At 34.5% G+C, this 25,430-nt stretch overlaps 1 protein-coding gene across 4 annotated transcripts in view; it reads right to left on the bottom strand.

The window, feature by feature from the left end:
- The window catches only part of LOC138703786 (peptide methionine sulfoxide reductase-like), a 34,312-nt gene extending 11,004 nt beyond the window's left edge, over positions 1–23,308 (bottom strand). For 2 of the 4 annotated variants that reach the window (XM_069831966.1, XM_069831968.1), the window contains exons 1-5: positions 22,911–23,308; positions 21,892–22,058; positions 20,756–20,870; positions 16,675–16,811; positions 15,018–15,235 (exon numbers count right to left, since the gene is read on the bottom strand). In XM_069831966.1, coding sequence (XP_069688067.1) covers positions 15,018–15,235; positions 16,675–16,811; positions 20,756–20,870; positions 21,892–22,058; positions 22,911–23,279 — 1,006 coding nt within the window. In that variant the 5' untranslated portion in view covers positions 23,280–23,308. Of the gene's footprint in view, positions 1–5,041; positions 15,236–16,674; positions 16,812–20,755; positions 20,871–21,891; positions 22,059–22,910 lie in introns of those variants that run through there. The other 2 variants (XR_011333263.1, XM_069831965.1) reach the window with 2 other exon arrangements.
- Positions 23,309–25,430: the final 2,122 nt, after the last annotated feature.

Here is a 25,430-nt window from a genome sequence, read left to right as displayed (position 1 = left end):
CTGCATGTTAAATATTCTGAAAACATTTTTTTTTATTGGAAATGTTTAACATTACAAATAATTTTTTATATGATGCCAATGAAGATATGAGATTCTCTGTTCCTAAAATTGTAACATATGGCTCCTAACATGTATGTCTATGATCATTTCTGAGAAAAAGTACATTAAAAACCAATGTTTTGAATTGCCAAAAGAAAAAAAATCGTAATTTCAAAGAAATCATCAATGTAGCTAAACAATTCATTCGATGAGAATGAAATTCATGTGGCATATGTAAGAGACATATATACAGAACTTTTAAAAGTTTGGTCATTATTGGTTGAGTAATTTCAAAGATAAAAAAAATCTAAATGGTAACCTGTCAGTTTTGGATATTACAGTCGTGAACCTTCCCTTAAATAAACATAAAAATTATATAAAATAAAAGTCTTTCACGCACTTCCCTTTAAAAATTAATAAAGTATGACAATAAAAAAATATTGTCTGGTAACTCTTGGTAAAAAGTATTTCTTAAGAGGGAGGTCTCTAAAGGGAAGCACAATGTTCTAATGAAAGAGTATCATACTGATAGATTCAAACACATCTAAGTTATAGGCATACAGAGGCATTGTAAACAATTTTTCTTGAAAAAGAAAAAAAGTAGCTAGGTTTTCTGACTACCTATCACTTGTACCTTGCTTGCCAAGGGTCAGAATAACCAAACAGATAATCATGTTAGCTAGTATAGATTTTTATTTTCTAGTGTTTAATAACTTTTATATTATTGTTATTGCCAAACTTTCAGAACGGCCCCAAGGTTCACTCAGCCTTCTATAAAATTGAGTACCGGGTCTTTACCGGGGGTAAAAGGCGGTCAGAGCGTGGTGCCGACCACACCACCTCATTCTAGTGCCGAGGTCATGGAAAGCATGGGGCTCTACCTCTATGCCCCCCAAGTGCCTTCATGGCATGTTACGGGGATACCTTTACCTTTTATTATTGTTATTATTATTAGTAGTACAGTAGAACCTCTATTATCCGTGGTAATGAAAGGAATGGGCTGAACGGTTAATAAAAAAATCGGATAATCCGTATCATAAAATATTTTCTTAAATTTAGTGAATAATATTTACACTTTCGTAATTCCCTTCATGGTGTTGCGTTTAACATGCTAGTTAGTGGATCGGAAGTTCATTAATTTAAATCTGGTTGTTAATGACAGGTTTTTAAGGGTCAAGAAAACTCCTTGCAATGGCTGTTTGTGGAAAGATATGAGTAGTGGAGGTCTCGTGTTGTAGACTTACATACTTTATAAGTACACTCCAATCTCATATTCTGATGAAGATGAGCCACGGTTTCCCTTTCCCCAAACCATTCAATTATTAACATTTTTTTTTCGATTCTTAGCACAATGAGATTTCTTTTGACACCCGTAGAAAACCTTTCATATAGAAGTTACACATTACGACAATTCGAACAGTAGACCATACTATTTAAGAAAATAGACTTGTAATAACACTCTCTAGACAAATAACGTGCTAATACAATGTACAGTACTTCATATATTTCTGCAGAAAAAAAAAAGCGAGAGAAAGACAGACGGATAATCCACCAATCGGTTAATAGTTGTGACAGATAATCGGGGTTCTACTGTAGTTGTAGTTGTAGTTGTATAGTAGTTGTATTAGTAGTAGTAAGGAAGAAAGGAACTGACCATCCTACCCCATTATCTCCTGGCCTATTTTCCTCTTAAGTGGTGCCCTCTTGATATCACTTGTGAAGTTCAGATCTTTCTTTGGACAGTTGACTAAACTAACAACAGTAGTAGTAGTATAGTAGCAGTAGAAAAGCCATATCTTTTTATTGAAAGTCACCCTAATTCATGGCAAACATGGTGCAGATGATGGGAAATCAAGAAATCTTTTGACAACACAAAAAAATGACAAGAAATATATAAAATTCCGATTATTGAGTAAATACGTCTTTCACACATCTAGACTGCTTTTGATTGTCTTGCATCCATGACAAAACAATACTAGATAATCAAATTAACATATATTTAATTTATCCCCTTGCAAATAAATAATTAACTTTTCCATTTTTAGTTGGTTTCTCTCTATTATATGAATTTGTCCAGTTACATCATAACTTCCTTGATAGTATCCAGTTATATGCAGATAACACTAGTTGCTTATCACTTGCAAGTAGATTACACAATACTCGACAGATGGCAGTACATACACTTTAGCAAGTGTAGCATCTAACAGGGACATCTTGAACTTCTTGTTATGCTAAAAATGTTAGATTTTTTCATCAACTGCACCTCTAACAAAGACATATTTACATCAAAACAGCTTTCTCTGATCATTATCAAGATGTGGTGAGTCTTCTTTTCAAATGAAACAACTTGGTATGAATTTTATTAAAATACTGCATTCCCAGTTGGCGATATCCTCTTATATACATCTGAATCTTTTATTAGCCTACTAATAAAACATAATTCAGGAGCTCTGGAAGTCCTCTTACAATTATAACTGAGTTTGAAACTAATTCACATTCTCAGAAGGGCTCTACATACTCCATTCACATCTAACTCAGTTATTTTCCTTTTTGAACAGAGATTGTAGCCTGAGGTAGAGCACTTCTGGAAGTATGAACCCATTTAAAACTCACAAGGAGGGGACACGCTCTGTATATCACCGAATGGAATAAGATTGTGTGAGATGAAAGTACAAGACGTACTGTTTAAAGTCATACCTGGTATGGGTGGCCAATGACCCCTCGTTTTGGAAATATTGGCTATTGTTTGTGACATACTTCCGTTAGGTGCCTAATAGGGAAGCGTTAGACTGTGTAACAGTGTAGCCCATATGGTTGGGTACTGAGTTGTTATCTAGGCAACCTAAGTTCGAATATGTTGCAGTCAGTTCTCAACCGACTTCTTTTACACCCAATTTATGACCGGCCATGGAAAATTCGGTTCCTACTTCGAAAGATTTAGGATCAAAAGTGCAGAAGAATCTCTGTGCATATGCAAAGAGAATCAGACTGTTGAACATTTGATTTTTCACTGTCCAGTGTTCGAAAGGAAAAGACACTTTTTAAGATATCATATCTCGGATTGCAATTTAAATTACTCCACACCCCTTTACCATTTTCTTAGAAAAAATGTTGTTACAAACAATTCACAGAGTTTATACACCACATCCACGCAAGACTGTAGCTGTTAATTGTATATAAATTAATGATGTTATAAAATCCTAATGCACTATGTAAAACAAGGTGTCTATCTTTGGGACATAATAATAGTAATGACAACAATAACTATGTTTGTATTATAGATTTTACTATTGTTGAGTATTTGATGACAGGTATATAGTTTGTAACCATAAGTAATTTTGTTTTTATTTTTTCTTTACTATCGCAAACCAACTATATAATAGGTATTTTATTTGTAACTACGCCAATTATGTGCATTATCTCATTAATATTGCTTAAAATTATGTATAAGATCACAAATTAATGTAATAATCTTGCAATTTCTCTACACCTACGATTATAATTTCTAATTTTACTTCATTTTGTTTTAACTGAAAGTAATTATTGCATAACGTATTTAGTATTGTTTACTGTCTCTTAATTAGTGTATTTATATTGTAACTATGATTCACACCTACTATTAATTCTTTAAAATTGTGTATTATCACTACATATTGTATTTCACATGTAACAAACTACAACCCTAATATACCAAAGGTAAAATAGGGTTTCAATATTTGGATAACAATAATAATAAGTTCGAATCTTAACTGGTCCTATTTTTTTTTTTCTTTTAATAATGATTAATATTGTGATCACAGTAATCTATTTACATAATATGTGATTGGATAACATCTTGGAGGTTGAATTCTCTAAAAGTCCCATTCATTGTTCTCGTTTTGAAAAAATTCCAGCTAAGTATATAGAGTATTACACTTTGGGAGATTCCAGGCCTTAGGGAGGGATTTCATTCACATTTGATATTGTTTCGAACTTTGTTTCTGTCTTCTTGCAACAGAAACATTTAAGCACTTATGATTGTGAGACATTACCAGTGGCGATTTCTCTTAAGGAGCACAGGAGCAGTGCACCACCTCTTCAAATAACACATGTTTTTAAAGTTATATCAATGAGCTGCAGTAGACTATGTGAGCGACATAATTCTTTATTATAATACTATGTAAAAATAACGCTGCATGTGTACTGTTCTGGTTGACGCCTGGGACTTATGTTTACTGCTCGACACTTGCGGCACACTGTTCCATTGGAGCATGCGCAGTTGTACTGTTTCACTGGCAGGCTTTGGAGCATGGTAGGGAGGCAGTACAGTGTGCGTAGGAGGGATTGGGAGCACTTTCACGTGTGTTCTCAAGCTCGTCCCATCATAAATGCTACAATGAATAGTGTGCAAAATCTTTTAAACGTGTAATTTTTCTATAAGACCTTTACACGGAAAGACCAAAATAAAGAAGATGGGTAGACCTACACAGGAATTAAAATATAAATGACGAAGAACAGTAATAGAGAAGTGACAAGAAAATTCAACATTCGGACTTACGAAAGATGCAATATGTGGCTGCAATATAAAAGACGCTGTATTTTGTTTTCCTTGTCTATTGTTCAACGGCGAACATTTATTGACAAAAATAAGTACGTTTTATGAATTTTATTTATTTTTCTGTTTGAATTTAGGACTGTGCGTAGTAACTAAATAATTTTGATTATCATTCTGCAAATATGATTGATTTGAAGCACATGAATGAGATAATTAAAAAACACGATTCTTCAGCTGCACACATCAATAATAATGTTAAATTAGCAGTGTTGGGTCAAACATACAGACACAATTGGATTGTTGCACTTCACAATGATAAAGTTACCAAGAACAGATAAGTGCGTGCGGTTTTGTGGAGCTTTTGAATTGGCTTTAAGAGATCACGAAGACGGAAACTCATCTTTAAACGCTAGTATTTTTCTTGGTCTCATCAATTTCATTTCTGAATCAGACGCACTCTTAAGGAACAGTGTTTAAGAGCACATCAAACACTATACAGAACGAAGTCCTTCAAGCCATTTTGATGTATGCCATGATGAGATTTCAAAGAAATAAAGAAAGCTGCTGACTTTTTAGCAGTTAAGGCTGATGAGACGACACACGTATCGAATGCTTGTGAACATGTGAACTATGTTATAAAACATAATATAGCGAAAACAATATTATTTACGGTGTGCTGCATAGAAATTGAACACTTTACTTTGCTATTACTGGACCTACATTGGAAACTGATTAACTGCAATTTCTTGACTAACAAAATTATGTAAATCTATACCTACGCAACATATGTTAATAGTTATGTAGTAGTTAGTACCTATAATAATAATAATAATAATAATAATAATAATAATAATAATAATAATAATAATAATAATAATAATAATAATTGGAACAGATACAGATATTGTTGAACTATTTTTCAACATATTCCCCATCGTAATTGAGACATTTGTCATACCGTGGGATCAATTTTTTAATTTATTTATTTATTTATTTAAATTTAAATATACAATAATAACAATAATAATAAAGTGATAATCATAATCATAATAAATATTTGTGCACCACCAGGATTATTTATCACCACACAGATCTTCATCTACCCTCTGTTAGTCTAAGCTGTTTTAAAAAAGGAGTTCGCTATTCATGTATAACAGTCTTCAATGCACTGCCTAATTATCTTAAAGATTTGAAGAACAACGAGAAAAGGTTCAGAAAAGAATTAACCAAATTTCTACATACTCATACCTTCTACACAATTGATGAATTGTTTATGCTTGTGAATTGAATTATTCTACTTAAATGACATGTACAATTTTATATAGCTCAACTAAAATATGTTTTTATATTGACTTAATCTGTTTACTATGTATTGTATTTTTTGTTTAGCATAACTGATGAATTGTATGTACTGAAAATTGAATAATATACTGTATAGGTCAACTGATGAATTGTTTAAGCTTATAAATTGAATTAATCTACTTCATATGAATTGTATAGCTTAACGAAAATAAGTTTGTAAATTGAACTAATTTGATTGTATATGTTTGTATAGTTTGGCTGATGAATTGTATATGTTCTTAAAATGATTACTAGTCTGTGTAGCTCTACTGATGAATTGTATATAGACCTACTGTAAATTGAATGGTAATATGTATAGCTCAACTGATGAATTGTTTATGATTATAAATTGAATTAATCTACTTGATATTAATTGCACAAATTTGTATAGCTTAATGAAAGTATGCTACTTTGTATTGTATATATTTGTATAGTTTTGGCCGATGAATTGTATATGCTTTAAATTGAATAGTAATCTATATAGCTCTACTGATAAATTGTTTGTGTTTGTAATTTGAAGTAGTTTGCATGATATGTATTATCAATTTCTGTATATCACAACTGGTTGAATTGTTTATGCCTTAAATTTAATTAAATTGTTTTGTATTACAATATAGCTCAACTTATGAATGATCGTTTGCGTTTGTAAATTTAATAATCTGATTGGCTATGTATTGTATACTTTTAGTAGAGCCATCGATGTAGCTCAGTCGGCAGACTCGCTGGGCTGCTCATCCGGAGCTGTGTTCGGGCTTGGGTTGGATCCCCCTTTGGACTTTGGTTTCTTCGGAGGTTTTCCCCAGCCGTGGGACTGAAGCTGGATGGTCTATGGCGAGTCCTTGGCATCAACCCCTTTGATTTGATTACCCCCTTTGATTTGATTACCTGGTTGGGTTTTTCCGAGGTTTCCCCCACCGAAAAGGCAAATGCCGGGTAATATTTTGGCGAATCCTCGGACCTCATCTCATCTCACTACATCTCGCCAAAATGTAAAAAAATGTAAAAAAATTGTACAAAATTGTAAAAATTGTAGAAAATTACTAAATTGTAAAACTATAAAAATTTGTAAAAATTGTAATTGTAATATTGTAAAATGTTGACATGTTCCACATCTTAAAGCTTCATTGCTCATGTAAGATCTATAGAATAAAATAAATGAATGAATGAAATGAACACCATTGGACATTACCCACTACACCACTGATTCATTACATAACATAAAAAGTAAGAATTCAAGTATATGCTGAAAATGATTTGGGATAAACTCCAGAACACGGATTGCACCCTTTCCCTCTTACTCCAAAATTCCAACCTTGTGCACACAAAATAAATTATTGGCAATGAAAAGTGCCTTTTCGTAAATATAATGATGCGCATTCGACAAACGCAGACAAATCTGCTCTTTTTAGTATTTTAAGACATAATTTGGTAGATGCAGTCCGTGTTCTAAAATTTTCCCGGCCTAAGCTGGAAAGGGGAGTTCGTCAAGGGGACCCAATATCCCCCAAGTTGTTTACGAGCGTGATGGAACATATATTCCAGAAACTGAACTGGGGTATCAACATAAACGGAAGCTATCTAACGATTCGCTGATGATGTGGTCCTATTCAGTAAAACTCCAGGAGAATTACAAGCAATGCTTGAACAACTACATGAACAAAGCAAAAAAGCTGGTCTCACACTAAACAAAACAAAAACCCAACTAATGTCAAATGGGCCACAAACAGCCATACTAATAGATGGAGAGACACTAGCATATGTGAACAAATATACATATCTGGGGCAACTGATTTCATTTCAAGACAAAATGGAAAAGGAACTGAGACGGAGAATCTGCCTAGCCTGGAAAGCATTCTGGGGCCTCAAGTTCATACTCCTAGACAGAAAGCTAAGCCGGAAAATAAAATTTCACACTCTAGGAACATGTGTATATCCTGTGCTATTATACGGATGTCAAACATAGTCGCTAAGATCACAACAAAAGAACAAACTTCAAATATGTCAACGTAAAATGCAGCGCAAAATCTTAGGAATATCCCTGCGAGACAGGATACCAAACACCACAATCCAACAACTAGCACAGGCAACAGACGTCGCACAAACAGCCACACAAAGCAAATGGAAGTGGGGAGGACACATTGTCAGACTACAAGACAACAGATGGACCTACAAAAGTACTGTTTGGGACACACGGATTGGGCAAAGGACGCAAAGCAGACCAAGACGCAGATGGGAGGACATCTTCAAAGATCACACAGGGCACCAATGGACACGGATAGCAAGGGACAGAGAAGAGTGGAAGTCGCTAGGCAGACATCTGAGCAACGACTAGACAGCAACATGCAAGCATCATTGTTTGAGAGAAGTTTAATAGTGAACAGTGAAAAGTGTAGTGTCAATCAACATTGTACCTAACGAACAGCATTGACCCTAACATGGAGTAGCTCGCCAAGTTAGGAAAACTTAGCTAACCCTACCCAAGGGTAGGAGGCCTTTGCCCTTCATGGGACACATTGGGCTATTTCATTTCATTTCATTGTAATATTAGTTTTATTTAGGATCAAGTAGGGCTAATAAGATAGAGTAAAAAAAAGTCGGGCTAATTTGATACAGACTTCAAAATGTACCAATGACTCAGTTTGAAAATGCTTAAAACTGTGATTATAGAAGTACATTTTATAATCTTTAAGGGGCAATATTGAACAAAGTTTAAGGGGTTAGGTACAGCTTACAGCAGTAAAATTTTGGAAATATTCAACATTTTTTTCCTCCATTGCTGTATCTTGTACAATAATGAAAATTAATATGTGTAAAACACTGACATTCTGCTATATGAAAAAAAAAATATTTTTACTATTTAAGAATAATAGTTATAGTTTTTTTCTTTTTCAAAATCCAGTTCACTGTGCAGTGATGAAGGATTTCCCACATATCTAAAAAACTATCCAACAGTCTGTGCTAAAATTTTTTGTGTGTATTATGCATGTCATATCTACAATATGAAGAAATCTACCTTTGATAGATTGACTCATAAAAAATAAATTCATTTAAAAAATGGTCAAATATCTGTATTTTCTTCTAACACAAAATAAAAAAAAAATATTATTCATTAAGGAATGTAGTTGAAACATGTAAACATGAGTTTCAGCAATAGAATAAAAGAGAGAGAACATGAAAAAGTTAACAAGTTTATGAGTTATGAGGGAAACACTTCATCACTGCACAGTAAACTGCCGCCATTTTGAATTTTGAAAAAAAAGAAAAATAATTTTTTTTTTTAATCGTAAAAATATATATATATATTTTTTCATATAGCAGAAGGACACACACATACCAATATTCATTATTATACAAGATAAAGTAATATTTTTAAAAAATGTTGAATATTTCCAAATAATTTACTGCTATAAGCTGTACCTAACCTGTCATTGTCAGCCTCATAAATATATTTTAAAAAAGGCAGTTTTGTGTCTTGAAAAAACTTCGACGTCATGTTCCGTTGCTTTTGTTATTGTTCTTGAATGAATAAAGATACTCAGAATACTGTCAGCTTCACTTTTCTCTAAAGAAAATCTGTGAATGTTGACGAGTCTTGCAGTAATTAGTGTGTGAATGAGAAGGGCTTTTATGATATGTTTACTATGAAAGAAATCGACTGAGTTGATTAATTTTCTAACTTGAAGTAATTTATTACCTCTTGAGATCATTTCATTATTTCTCAGCCCTTGAGGGATGTTTGAATTGATATGTTGACAACTACAATAGAGTAAGTTAAAAATTACACATATAGACTTCCTTTTACTTATTTACCTAACAATTTCAACTTAATAGTAAATTCAACACAACTTTGGAAAATATATTCATCATTACTTAAAAATTTAAGTTTATTTTAGCAATATATACATCACAATTTTCTTTTAAACCAAAAATGATTTGGACATGATTGGCAGTAAGTTGTTAAAGTTACAGAAAATTTTGCGGGAAATCTAGGTCATTACAACAGTTGATAAATCTCAGTCAATTTTAATGTGATTTGAACTGTTACAGGTGGTACATTAAGCATCTGTGTGAATCGCAATAGCCTTACTTCATTGCTGTGTAATATGGCCACATTTATACCCATAGCACTGTATCAGGATAGCCAGCAAGAAGGCTACACTGGTTTTGTTTTAATTTTATCCACTATTACAAATAAAAAGTAAATTTAACTCCAATTTAAAAAGAATTGTATTCCAATGGATACCATCCCATTGTGGAATCCTGGGAAACGAGAATGCGGATGCTTTAGCAAAGAAGGGCAGCACTGCTACTTACAGACCTGTTACTAAATCTACGTATTACTCCGTGAAAAGATTTATTAAATCTACATACTTAGACTTCAACAAACAAAATTTGATAACACAATCCCAAGGGAAAAAATGGAACTCTCTGCAACAAAATCCACAGTTAATTCCCGATTTACCACGAAAATCGTCTGTAGCTGCATTTAGATTGGCAACAGGCCATGACTGTCTGGCCAAACACCTGCATAGAATTGGAATATATCAGTCCCCTAACTACCCACTGTGCAACTCAAACCAAGAAATGGATTCGGAACACCTCAAAATCTGTGCTTCAGTGGCTGGCCATGATAATATCTTTGAAAAATATTGGAGTGCAAGAGGTCAAATGACTTTGTCAAACCCCTGGCATTAGAAAACAACAACAACATATTTTGAGCAATGGGGCCACAACCAAATCAAACACTCAGTATCAAAGCTCAAAATTAGGAAATGTTGCGAAGTATGGACTTATCTCTAATAAATTGTATTGCACTTTTTCTAATATGTTCAGTGTTTTGAATCAACTATACATCAGAGAATGAAAAATAATTTTTTTACTTGTATTTCTTAATGGTGTTTTTATTAAAAGTCTAAGTTAATTTTATGTCTGTTGTAGACAAATAGTTTTCTTTGTATTCTTTATCAGTGGTGATTATTGATTACTTAGATTTTTAATATCCATATATTAAAACTAATGGCAGTTACTTTTAAAAATAGATGTTCAGCTCTGACGGTGTAAAACAAATAAAGTGGTGTTTTATAAATGTTTATGAACGTGCGTTGTACTGTGTCACAGCAAAACATCTTATGACTATTTTCAAGCTAATGTTTGACATAAAAAAATTAAGAGCGAATGATAATTATATAACTGACCAATAATAACTTCGAAGTCAATATTCCAAAGTCAATCTTTGTTTTTATCTTCCAATACATGATACATACAGTCTGCTGTCCAAAAATCTGAAAGTTAGAATTTATAAAACAGTTATATTACCGGTTCTTCTGTATGGTTGTGAAACTTGGACTCTCACTCTGAGAGAGGAACATAGGTTCAGGGTGTTTGAGAATAAGGTGCTAAGGAAAATATTTGGGGCTAAGCGGGATGAAGTTACAGGAGAATGGAGAAAGTTACACAACACAGAACTGCACGCATTGTATTCTTCACCTGACATAATTAGGAACATAAAATCGAGACGTTTGAGATGGGCAGGGCATGTAGCACATATGGGCGAATCCAGAAATGCATATAGAGTGTTAGTTGGGAGACCGGAGGGAAAAAGACCTTTAGGGAGGCCGAGACGTAGATGGGAGGATAATATTAAAATGGATTTGAGGGAGGTGGGGTATGATGATAGAGACTGGATTAATCTTGCACAGGATAGGGACCGCTGGCGGGCTTATGTGAGGGCGGCAATGAACCTTCGGGTTCCTTAAAAGCCATTTGTAAGTAAGTAAGTAATACATGATACATAACATTATTTAAAAATAGTGCTTAAGGTGTTTTGGAGAGAAGTATCCTATCCTATTCGCATCCTGTATCTCAATTACATATTTGATCTAGAAGATGCAAAAACTTTTATTAGTCAAATTTGATAAATTAATTTAATAAAAGGGTTAAATGACGGTGTTAAAAGAGGGAGTGTGTTAATGGTTTTCAGTTTCATGTCCAACCATTATATTTATATTCACATGTTAAAACAAAAATGTGATATAAATATTGTGGTTAAACATGTTATTTAAACTGATAAACCTTTACACACTCCTTTGGCGATATGAAAAATACCAGTATGTGTTGGTATAATAGGTATCTGCAGTACTGATCGTGCTCTAAAGTTGGCATAACGGATACCTGTAATACCGATCGGGCCGTGTAACAAGGGATGTAGTTCCGCATTCTGCCGCTATGTGTAACGAGATGTAGTTCCGATGTTTTGCCGCCAAGTGTCTCGACGTCGCGTCAATAGCGTGTCAAAGGTAATGCATTGAGTTGGGAGTCTTTCTATTTATTTTTCTATGGTCTAATGTTTTCCTATTAGACACCTAAAGGAAGTATGTCACAAAAAATAGCCAATATTTTCAAAACGAGGGGTCATTGGCCACCCATACCAGGTATGACTTTAAACCAGAGGCGGCTCCTCAGGGCAGGCAGGGTAGGCTAAGCCTACCTCATCACATTTAGAAAAACCTAAAAGTGGATGTTTATTAACTACCCCAACACATTTGGAAAACCTTATATAATTATATACTCTTGTCTAGGTGCTTAGAAATTCTTCAATTAACTATGAATGGGATTTTTTGAGGGTTAGTTGGACGTTGCTTACTACTGGCAGTTCGATTTATGCGACAAGAATACACTGGACAGATCACGATGCGTCAGAAGGTAGGCAGAAGCGAAGTTAGCCGACCTTACACGTAACTTCAAAGCTGGCCCTGGAGTAAGCATTAAAAGAGATCGCTATTCTAAATGCTTTCTTAGCGCATGCGTTCTATGCTTAAGCCAGCGCGCTTGAATTCTGCCTGCCCTAACGAGAACCCACGAGCATTATCGAACACCTACGATTTGCGAAATTTCTGTTTGAAAGTTTCACGAGTTGGAACGTAGATTGTTACGAGTAGTATAACAGTTTTTAAACAGTGTGTTTTAAAAGATGTTTTTTTTTAAACAGTGTATTTTAGAAAATGTGATTTTTGCAAGTACATACTGTATATTAATGTTACCTATATTTGGTGATTTATAGTTAATGTAAGTGATAACAATAATATTATATTATGACTGATATAATAAGTAAACTGTTACGTTGTCCGTTTTCGCGTCGTAATGACATTGAAGAGAAGTATTTTGGACAATGGACGACCCACTCCTGCATTAAGCTCTATTGTTCATAAAGTCAGTGCTAAAGGTGCAAGAAAATTTAATCCTTCATGGTATGAAACACTATGAAATGGAAATATAAAAATTGGAGATTTATCTTTCGAACAGGTGGAAAAATTCAAATATCTTGGAGCAACAGTAACAAATGTAAATGATACTCGGGAGGAAATTGAACGCAGAATAAATATGGGAAATGCCTGTTATTATTCGATTGAGAAGCTTTTGTCATCTAGTCTGCTGTCAAAAAATCTGAAAGTTAGAATTTATAAAACAGTTATATTACCGGTTGTTCTGTATGGTTGTGAAACTTGGACTCTCACTTTGAGAGAGGAACATAGGTTAAGGGTGTTTGAGAATAAGGTTCTTAGGAAAATATTTGGGGCTAAGAGGGATGAAGTTACAGGAGAATGGAGAAAGTTACATAACGCAGAACTGCACGTTTTGTATTCTTCACCTGACATAATTAGGAACATTAAATCCAGATGTTTGAAATGGGCAGGGCATGTAGCACATATGGGCGAATCTAGAAATGCATATAGTGTGTTAGTTGGGAGGCCGGAGGAAAAAAGACATTTGGGGAGGTCGAGACGTAGATGGGAGGATAATATTAAAATGGATTTGAGGGAGGTGGGATATGATGATAGAGACTGGATTAACCTTGCACAGTGTAGGTACCGATGGCGGGCTTACGTGAGGGCGGCAATGAACCTGCGGATTCTTTAAAAGCCATTTGTAAGCAAGTAAGTATGGTATGAAACACATAAATGGCTAACAGGAAGTGAAGTTAAAGCTAAGCTGTAGGTGGTCACGTTTGTTATTGTAATCTAAAGAAGGTACTTGGAATCAGATCATATTTGTAACTCGGTAAGTCTAAAGAGACTTGAAAAGAATTTGAATCCAATTTTGGAAATGTTGTCTGAACAACAAGGGTTGCAAGACAACAGTATAACAATAAAGTAGAAAAAAACCGACAAATTATGAGACGGCTCATTGATGTAACAGTATTGTTATGTAAGGAAGAGTTAAGTTTTCGGGAAAGCGAGCTGTCATTGAATTGCGGGAATTACATAAAAATGTTCTGTAAATTTTGCCTACCCTGGACATTTGACTACGAGCCGCCACTGCTTTAAACAATACGTCTTGTACTTTCATGTCACAACATCCTATTTAATTCGGTGATATACAGAGCGTGTCCTCTCCTTGTTAGTTATGACTGAAGGTGAATTTTGTAATAGTTCTGGACCAGTCAATTGAGTAGCTTAATATCAAAGACGGACATCTGTCGTCTCCATAGTTTTGATCTAGAGGCAATTTTTTAATTCACAGTATTCTTTGTAATAGTTAACACAATTTACTTTATAGTTATAGTGTTGTAGTTTGCATATGGTTTCACTATAACTGGAAAGAGCATGAAAAATTGTATAAAAAACCACAGCTATCTAAATTTCGATTGAGGTCAGATGTCCGTCTTTGATATTAAGCTACTCAATTACTGAAGACTATAATTGGATTTATCCAATTTGCTTACCAATTTTAAATTCTCTCGTCTTTTACCATGTCAGTTTTTGTTAATTTGTATAACATACAAAACTCTGAACAATACCCATCTTCTGGTTTATACTCCAGAATACTGAATTGTCTCATAAATTGCTATGTTTCGATTAAGTCCATAGAGTAAATGTTTACAGTGTAATCACAAAAGTTAGCATATATGCCAAAGTATTTGGGTCGGCATCATGTAAGCACAAGCAGCCCAATAACCAAAATATAAAACTTAAACTATGAAAACTCAATGGGCTTACTCTGGTAACATACAAAAATAACATTTTAATATTTCACTTCTGTACCTGTATAAAATTACACTAATTTCAATTTTATATGATATTAAATCAGCAAAATAAACCCTGACCTTCATATTTCACCACAAGTTTACGGACGTAAGCAGCTGTTTTGTCATCTAAACCCAAGCGAGAAACTTCAGCGTCGAACTGACCCACACCTCCAAACCCCACCACGTAGCCATTGAGTCTCGCAGCCAAATGCGAGCTCTTCAGCTTTGGTCCAGCTTCCAAACCCAATGCCTTCAAAAGAGAGGGATGCTGCTGCAAACGATACTTCTGATGGTAACTGTTAACAAATGAGTAACGTACATTTTAAACTCTACTAATTACATACAATTATTTTTTCAGAATAATTGATTAAATGGCGATCTTACTCGCTTTAATTATGTAAGCATGTGCGGCTTACAGCTATTCAACACCATCCTCAGAGCCTACTAGATCTCGGCGCTATCTCAACTTCGCTGCCTGTTGTGTGGGTGCTTTCGTGTGATGAAGAGTTGTGTCAAATAGTGTGTGTGTTCTGAAATTGATCTGTGTGTTGAGAATTTGATTGGGGTGTATTTTAGTGTGTCTGTAAAAGGTAAAGGTAAAGGTATCCCCGTAACATGCCATGAAGGCACTTGGGGGGCATGGAGGTAGAGCCCCATGCTTTCCATGACCTCGGCTCTAGAATGAGGTGGTGTGGTCGGCACCACGCTCTGGCCGCCTTTTACCCCTGGGAAAGACCCGGTACTCAATTTTATAGGAGGCTGAGTGAACCTCGGGGCCATTATAAAAGTTTGGCAACGAGAAAAAATCCTGTCACCACCTGGAATCGAACCCCGGACCTTCCAGTCCGTAGCCAGCTGCTCTACCAACTGAGCTACCCGGCCTTTTGTGTGTCTGTATATTTCATATTGTTCTAGTGTGTTGAGTTTTTGGTTTTTGGGGTGTATGTGTAGGATTTCCATGTCTGTATTTATGTTATTGTATGTGTGGTTAGCATTAGTTATGTGTTCGGTATATGTAGATATATTGTGTCCTCTGGTTATTGCTTTAATGTATTCTTTGTATCGAGTTTGTATCTGTTTTCAGAAAACAGAAATACAACATAGCATACAGACCAGAAAACATACTACAAAGACATCTCAACACACAAACAACACAAACAAATAAATACAACCTCACAGGCGTATACAAACTCACATGCAATAGTTGCAACAGTTTCTACATTGGACAGACAGACAGGCAGATCATTCCAAACTCGATACAAAGAACACATTAAAGCAATAACTAGAGGACACAATACATCTATGTATATATGCCGAATACATAACTAATGCTAACCACACATACAATAACATAAGTACAGACATGGAAATCCTACACATACATCTCAAAAACCAAAAACTCAACACATTAGAACAATATGAAATATACAGACACACTAAAACACACCCCAATCAAATTCTCAACACACAGTCAATTTCAGAACACACACCTATTTGACACAACTCTTCACACGAACACACCCACACAACAGGCAGCGAAGTTGAGATAGCGCCGAGATCTAGTAGGCTCTGAGGATGGTGTCGAATAGCACCGAAACAGTTGTAAGCCACACATGCTTACGTAATTAACACGAGTAAGATCGCCATTTAATCAATTATTTACATTCAAGTGTTAAAAGTAGTGTACGAAAGATTCAACATGAATTATTTCAGCTTGAATGTATTTCATACTTACTCCTCAGCATCATAAAATTCTTGGGCTTGCATAACCTTCGTAACAATATAAGAGGACTTCTTCTTCTCTTCCTCTTTCAGTGTTCCCTCAGCTAATGCCTTTTGTTCTTGATCATGATACAGAATTAACGAAGTGTACTGAAATAAAAGATTATGCGTGCCATTATTATAATATATAACTAGTGGCTTGTGCAGCAAATGCTGCAAACTAAGTTCATTAGGCGTTCAAATAATAGTACATTATGCAACGAGCCTATAATGATAGTAATTAAGACGCAAGTATGGATATTTATGAAACGAGCGCAAGCGAGTTTCATAATATTCATACGAGCTTCTTAATTACCATTATAGGCAAGTTTCATACGACTTTTTATGCTCGACCATATTTCTAACTTGAAATTATTCAGATGTATACATTTTATTTGTATCTAACAAGATCGGAAGTGATCTTGTTCTAGGTCGTGAATTGTGAGATGTGCGCAGATGCGAAAGTATTGATTTTTTCCGAGGAACAATAATGTCATTGACCTTGATGTAATCCCGTTAAACTTGATATAACCTTGATTATTGAATTCGACATTGAAAAACGAGATGACAAATTTAATTTATTTGAATATTATTTACAATTAACGCTAATTATTATAGTAACAGAACATAACCTTCTGCGACAGTATTGGATTTCCAGCCTCCGTGAGTTTTCGCTAATTCTCTTTCGATTGCATATCCGAGAACAATCGATACTTGCGGTTTTATAACGGTACAAAGCTGACTTGTCATTAGCTGAACACCTGTACTTTAATGAGTAGGTGTACTTTAATGACATGCATTAAAGGACTGCTACCAGGTATATAATTACTACATTTCGGCATGGTCGAGCATAAAAATTTTTAAGATTTATTTTCAATAAAGAATACCAGACATTTTGAAAGTTATTTCCTTCTGTAATAATGAAACATACTACCTCTGAATGGTTTTTTTATGGCAAATACTTTCTCTTGAACCTATCCACCTTCAGTTTTTGAGTTTCAACGCGAAAACGCAAGTAACAATGTCAGGACGATCAGTGGGTTTTTCATGTGGGAGTAAAGCAATAGCTATTTCAGGTCATTGTGGATTGTAGGTGAAAGTTAAAAAAAATGTCAGGTTTGCTATGCTTTCGAACAATAGCATAGCATCTTGGTATAGCTGCTGCATGTACAGCTTGAAATGTAGAGGGTAAAATCATTTTATCCTGCTAAGAGAGCTTGCCGAAATGATCGGGAGATTACATAATTTTGTAGGCTTCTTATTTTATCAGTAAGTAATACCTTTTGGTCTTTCCTCAGGAACTGTAATTTTTGCGCTCTCTCGAGTCAGTACTGAAGAGAATGACGCATATAAATATCTACACCACACTGCCATTAAATATATGAAAAAGACCCAACCTCACTCGATTAATAACTATAAAAATATTTGATTTTTAATAACAATATTATTATCTTACGTAAGTTTTGTAGTTATGCACTATATAGCCATCACTCAGTAAATTATAGAAATGAAGAACTAATTTAAGATATTCTCTATTCTATAATCCCAAAACATTTCACTTTCATATCATCAATATAGCATTAACATTAATGAAAAGTTGTCACATCATGGCATTAACTATAATTCATTTCATTTCTAATGGTAATAATGTCATCAAACCACCTCAAATTTTGTAGATTTTAATATCCAATACACCACAACTCTATTCAGAAAATTACACACCGCAGAATCAGACTTGTAAATTATTTTTAGTAATTTTTGAAGTTTTTAATAACCAATTGAATTTGAGCTCTAAATATGTCAGCAATCCTGCAGGTCATGGCCTTCATGTAATATCCTCTATATATTATTGTTTATTGTAGTGTGTGTTTTGTTTTATATTGAAATCCAATTAGTTCTCAAAACTGATGAAAGATGGATTTTGGAAAATAGGAAAATTATGTAGGAAAACTAACACTTCACTGAAAGTTACTATTTTTCTGAAAAACTTCGGTTTCCAAGCTTCAAAATGAGGAGTCAGTTATTAAAATCCATTCAGCCTTTTTCCCGTAATTTCCATTACCAGTTCAAATTATATATATATATAGATTACAAAAAAAGAAAATACCCACACACTCAAAAAAAATACACAAGTTTACGGTTAGCATATTTATTAGTTAAACTAGGTTAGCATATTTATTATAATATATCAAATCTCTTATGGATATAGAGGCAGCTATGTTATATAAAATAATTATAAGCATAAATTTTTGTAGTACTGAACCAGTCATGTAGTATTATTTTAATTGTAATGGAACATGATGTAAATAAATGCTAAAAAAAAAAAAAACCACGCACACACGTACATTCATTTTTGTATTTTGGATACTGAAACCCTGTATTTTCAACAAAACGTCTATTTGGAGGATTTTGTGAAGAAATGTTTTCAGAACATGAGAGGGGTGATAGTAGGAGGAAGAAAAATAAAGCTCATAAGATTTGCTGATGATATGGTGCTGTTAGCAGAAGAGAAGATGATACTAAGGGAGATGCTACTGCAGCTAAATGACCCTGCGAGCAGTATGGGATAAAGATAAATGCAAACAAGACGAATACTATGGTTATTGGAAGGAAAGTAAAGAAGGCAAACTTGCGAATTCTAAATGAGGCAGTAGAGCAAGTGGACAGCTTCAAATACTTGCGGTGTACTATAAGCAGTAACATGAACTGCTGCCAAGAAATCAAAAAGAGGATAACAATGGTCAATTGACTGTCATAAGTATTTAACATTAAACAAATAAAATTATCAGGTTTTACATGTTGTCATCAAAAATCGGGACAAAACTCTATTTTGTACAACTTACTTATGGTTTTAAGGAACCCGCAGGTTCATTGCTGCCTTCACATAAGCCCGCCATCGGTCCCTATCCTGTGCAAGATTAGTCCAGTCTCTATCATCATATCCCACCTCCCTTAAATCCATTTTAATATTATCCTCCCATCTATGTCCCATTTTCTACAATCAATCTTCTTAATGTATCCAGCTGTTTGCTGACAACATAAAGTCCACTATAGTCCACTGTAGTCTATTCAGTTGTTGTTTTTCACGAGAAATGAGGGGTATTTTGATCGGTGTTCATTATAGATGCCTGTTGCTAGTAGCCAGAGTTGGGCTGTGTCTTCTGCAACTGGTACTGATGATTTTAATTTACTTCTTTTGTGGTTTATGGATGGACAGTGTAGAAGAATGTGTTCCAGATCTTCATCATGAGTCGACCTGGTTGGCAAGTTGATATAGCGCTGGCCTTCTATGCCCAAGGTTGCGGGTTCGATACCGGGCCAGGTCGATGGCATTTAAGTGTGCTTAAATGCGACAGGCTCACGTCAGTAGATTTACTGGCATGTAAAATAACTCCTGCGGGACAAAATTCCGGCACATCCGGCGACGCTGATATAACCTCTGCAGTTGCGAGCGTCATTAAATAAAACATAACATTTCTTAATCATGATTATTACACCACAGACATGTAGGATTATCAGAAATCTGAAATCGGTGTAGGTACAATTTGAGTGACAATGTGACCTGTTCTGGCTCTTGTTAAAAATGTTTGAACATGTCTGGGCAAGTTTTTGTACATTTGCAGGTCATTTGGTTTCTTTTGTACAGACTGTAAAATTTTTCCTTTGTCAGAAGAGAGCCAATTGTTGATCCATAGGTTTGCAAAATGAGACTTTACTGAAGCAAAAGCACTGGATAGAGATATCACTTGAAGAGGTCTTGGTTGCAAATATGTTGCCTGTTTTGCAATATTATCGACTTTCCCATTTTCTAAAAAAAAAAAAAAAAAAAAAAAAAAAAAACATTTGTACTTTCCAAATGGGACAATCCCAATTAAATGCGATATTTGGGGTCACCCTACATTCTATATTTGTACTATTTGCCAAGCCAATAGAGACAGCGCGCTTTTATCACCTGCATGCCAGCTGTTGGCAGCACAACATCAAGAAAATAGTCATAGGTATTGCATAAATAGGAGGTAGCTGCACTATACACAAAAAAGAGAATAGGCCTATACCTGTTTTGACACCCTTGCTGTAGGATCGTGATGGTTCCAAAACATGGTCAGTAATTGATCATATGATATCTCATTGGGATCATAATCTATTTCAATTGCTTCTGTGTGATCTCCTCTGAAATAAAAAATTTTCATTAAACCTAGCTAACAATATCAACACAAACAGAAAAAACAATTATTACAATGTAGGCCTATTTAAGCTCCGGGTGAAACTAACGCTGAGGTAGTGAAAATCGTTGAATTTATAAGATTTTTTTTTTTGGAGATGCAGTTTATCATAGGCCTACATATAAGCAAGGCATAACAAAAGTCTATACTAACCAAACCTAACCTGTCTAGATTCAGAACTGTCATACATATTAAAATATGAATTGAGTTGCCACAATCTAACTTAATTACAAAAGTAATTTACAATTAATTTTATATTTTCAGATATGTCTAGTAATATAATAAAATAAATATATATAAATTTCAATCATAAGACACATCTGTTTGTTTTTTAACGTTTTCGCCTTATTGGGCATCATCAGATATAATAAAATATGTAATCTGAACCTTGATCAAATTGAGCAAATAACAAATGAGCAATGTATTATACATGGTGTTGGATCTTCATGAGCTTTATGTATAAAACTATAAATAAAATTGGAGGATTATTAATTTCAATGTGATGCAAACTTTTAAATTGAAATTGATTGTGTATACATATAACTCGTGTTACAGTATAAATACAAATTAATCAATTAGAATTATACGAATTATCAGTAATGTTAAGATAAACTGTGAATAAAAATGAATAAAATGAATATGGCCTATTTTACTTAAAAGAGAATTAATTAAAATTCACAAGATGTGTCTTATGATTGAAATTTGGTATTTATTTTATGAATTACAAAAGGCCTAAGATACAAACAGGCACCTCAGTATCTTAATTTTAATTTTCTTTTATTAGATCACCTACAGCAGCTCCCTAATTTTATACGTTAATTTACTTCGTTATAAATTTTATTACAAAAAAGACTTGTTTAATATGGGTAATCTTCACCTGTATTTACAAAAGTACCATTTCTTACTGATTAGGCCTATTGTATAGTCTATTTATAACTTAAATCATTTTAAAAACACATTTTACTCACATACTACGATATCTAGGATTTTCTGTTGTGCCTCCTGCAAATCCTACACGAGTCCGAATAACACCTTTTTGAACTCCAAATAATGAATCTGGTGCCCAGAAGCAACCCATAGCAAATGTAGCCTTTTTGGTTGGGACATTAATATCGTGTAATAGGGATGGCATATTCTGAAATAATAAATTACATTTAATATATTACAACAATGAATGTATTACTTTAAAATAAATACACAATTGACGTTCTTACACCAAATGAAGCCGATGAACTTCCTTGACCCATTATACTCAAGGACAAACGAGTAAATCCAAACGTAAGTAAGTTCTTAAACATAACCTACAAGGAAGTGACTTGCAATGTAACTATCGTATTTCCTTATTTAGACCTACGCTAGACACATAACTACTGACAAATGAACACTGTCATATGTATTAGTCATGCAGCTACCGCCAATTAATTTGAATATCAATGAAGTACTGATTTACGAGTAAATCGCTATTAAATGGCGAACAAATGACACCACACGTAACCTTCACAATCAATAAAATATCAAACTTTAGTAGAAATTCCTTCAATTTTTCTTCTTTTATAACTTCACAGTCTTATCCCTCGTCACGCTATACAATGATGCCCTGTTGTAGTTCTTGAGGGCTATGAGATATATGAATCCGAAAGCGATGACACTCAAGTGTCCTACTTTCTCTCCTGACTTTCTCCACAGTCTAAAATCAGATGAACTATTCATAGGCTAACATTTCAAAGTATTGTAGATTAGCTACAAACGTACAATAGCAAATGTAGAAATCCAATAGTGCTTATAAATTTTAAAATTTGTGACAATAATAAATAACGGCAGTCTTCCTTCTTCACATTTGTTCCCAAACCTCTAGCCCGTGTAGAAAAATAATACACTGCGTTTGTGCCATGTAGGCCCGGAAATTGGTCGGCTGCTTATCCGATAGGAAGCCAGTATCCGTGTACTAAAACTTATAACACAAACTCGGTACCTACTCACAACTCACCCTGCTCACAGAAGATGCTGTACGTTTTAGTCCCAATAATTTTGTTGCCACCCCCGCAGATGCTTTAGAAATTCCCGTCTCTTGTGCTAAAATTCTCAAACACTGGTGAGGATTACGCTCCAAGGCAGCTCCAATTTCATCAATTTTTTCTTCTGTGAGAACACGGCGCTTTTGTATTCTTTTTCTGTCATTTAAAGAACCTGTTTCATGGAGTCTATGAAATAATCTTTCTATTGTTTTTCTGGAGGGCACTGACCTATCAGGAAATTTATGTTTGAATTTTCGCCTGGTTGTTGCACACGATTTCTTACTCTTCACGTACGTGTTGTATATGTAAACACGTTCCCTTAATAAATACCTAATTACCATTGCTGCAGAACAAACTGAACGCAATCGCAGCTAACCGAACACTGTCAAGATAGAAGCAGAAGCCAGCGAATGGCCTTGACAGCAAGCATGCCGTCTTGGCGGCAAGCGTGTGGCTTTCTACCCGGTATGAGACCAGTCAATCTTCGTGCCAACATGGGTCAGACGATCGCTTTACATCATACATGGGCACAATTTTCGGTTACGTGAGGCACTCGATTTGAAATAGTTTATTTACTAGGAGAGGAGACTGCAGAGTAGGATGGGAAATATTAACTGCTGTGACCCAGTGGCGGCTCGTGCCGGATAAATTAGGTGAAGGTCAATAGAATTCTAGGTAATTTCCTGGAATCGTTATATAGCCGTGACGTCGCGAATGCTTTTGTAACATATACGATGGCCATATTGAATTAATGTAATATATTCACCATTTTCTTAAGTTTTATGAAAAGCACAGCATATAAAATAAACAAATTTTCAACATTTTCGGAAGCTACGTCCCCTTAATCCCGAAGAATTCACTGTCCCAACAAAACTTCCACACAATGCATACCACAACATAATAAAACAACCACAAGTCCACATGACACAAAAAAGACAAAATCTAACACAATTTATACAGCACATCAAATTAAAAGAGTACACAAGAAATAGGACCCATAACAAAATTCAAAATCACAATCATAATCGTAAACTGTATTCATATTTAAAATCAACTTCGGAACATGCAACTTCCAATATAAGCTTACCTATCCAGTAAAATCAAGTTAGCTACGATTAAATCAAAGCAGTATTCTGTTGAACAGAAACCTTACACTTGAACGGAAAAGAAAGGGGCACTAGTAATTTCATCTCTTACAAGTTCATTGATGCATTCAGAAATACAATCAATTATTTCATTTTGAATCGTTTTAGATTTCCCAGAAAGAGCAGGCCTAATTTTTTCATAGTGATTTCTAATTTTCATAGGGCCAATGAAATGAGAGCCAATAATTCTTTGAAATTCCCCCTGTTCTGTGACGAAATACTCTCATCATGACCGCGAAAAGCCAACTTCTGCTTGCTTAGAAACAATACCGTATCGATTGCGGTGTGCATTACCAGTCTATTTAAACGTGCGTTTTCATTAAATTGACTTACGTATAACCTATAACTTTCCTTTAGTGCATCCGCAATGGTGTTCATGTTCTTCTGCAGTGCCTTTAATTGCAAAATACATTTAATGTGTTCTGCTGAATCTGCATGGCTGTGAAGACCGCGATTGACATTTTTGAAATCGCAAAATCCAGTTGAATTCCAAGCGGGTTTCTTGTTCCCCAGAAGAAGACAAGGCCAACAATATAACTTCTCGTTATAGTGACTCCCACATAGCCAGTTGCAATCGGCATACCACGAATCTTGAAACTGAATATTGTATGACCGACCACCACTTTTCACTTTTTTCATAGTTATATTAATGTGACGTGTTGTTCTGCGGTATTTTAAAATATCTTGCTTATCTTCTGCACACCAACGAGAGAACGGTGTCTCCAAAAGATTACACACTAAATCGTTTAACGGATTCATGTTTTCATCGCATTAATACACCTTCACCACTGCCATCGTGATCTAGACCAGGCCGTAATGCACGTTGTGTAACGTCACTCGATGAGTCTATTTGAGTATACGGAGCTGAGTGAAATATATTACTTTATAGCGTGTCGGCGCTCAATTTTATTTAGTGTAATGTGTGTATAAGACCCCTTCACACTTCTTATTGCATAATATGTTGCAGAAATAATTACAAAACTGTGTTATTTTAATGTGAACGGAGTTTTACATGTTAACATAACCTGGTTGCATCAACATTTGAAGTTTGGAATGGAAGCTATTTTCAGATTTAATAAAGAAGAATTATTTATATTGTAATTTTAATTTAGCACATCTACCTTCCTTACTTGTAGGTACAAAATTTACCAAAGTCCCTCCTATGAAATTAGTGTATGTACAGTTGTGTGTTAATCTGGTAGGTTAGATAAATACAATTCATTACAACCCAGTATAGTAGGGAACAAATAAATAATACAATTAAATTTTTATTCAGTGTAATATGTGCATAAGTTCCATTTATGTGTTGCATAATGTGGCAGGAATAATAAATAAAACTGTTATTTT

Source organism: Periplaneta americana, chromosome 7 (genome assembly GCF_040183065.1).
Source record: "Periplaneta americana isolate PAMFEO1 chromosome 7, P.americana_PAMFEO1_priV1, whole genome shotgun sequence".
Lineage (NCBI taxonomy): Eukaryota > Metazoa > Arthropoda > Insecta > Blattodea > Blattidae > Periplaneta > Periplaneta americana.
This window is presented reverse-complemented; position numbering and strand designations above follow the sequence as displayed.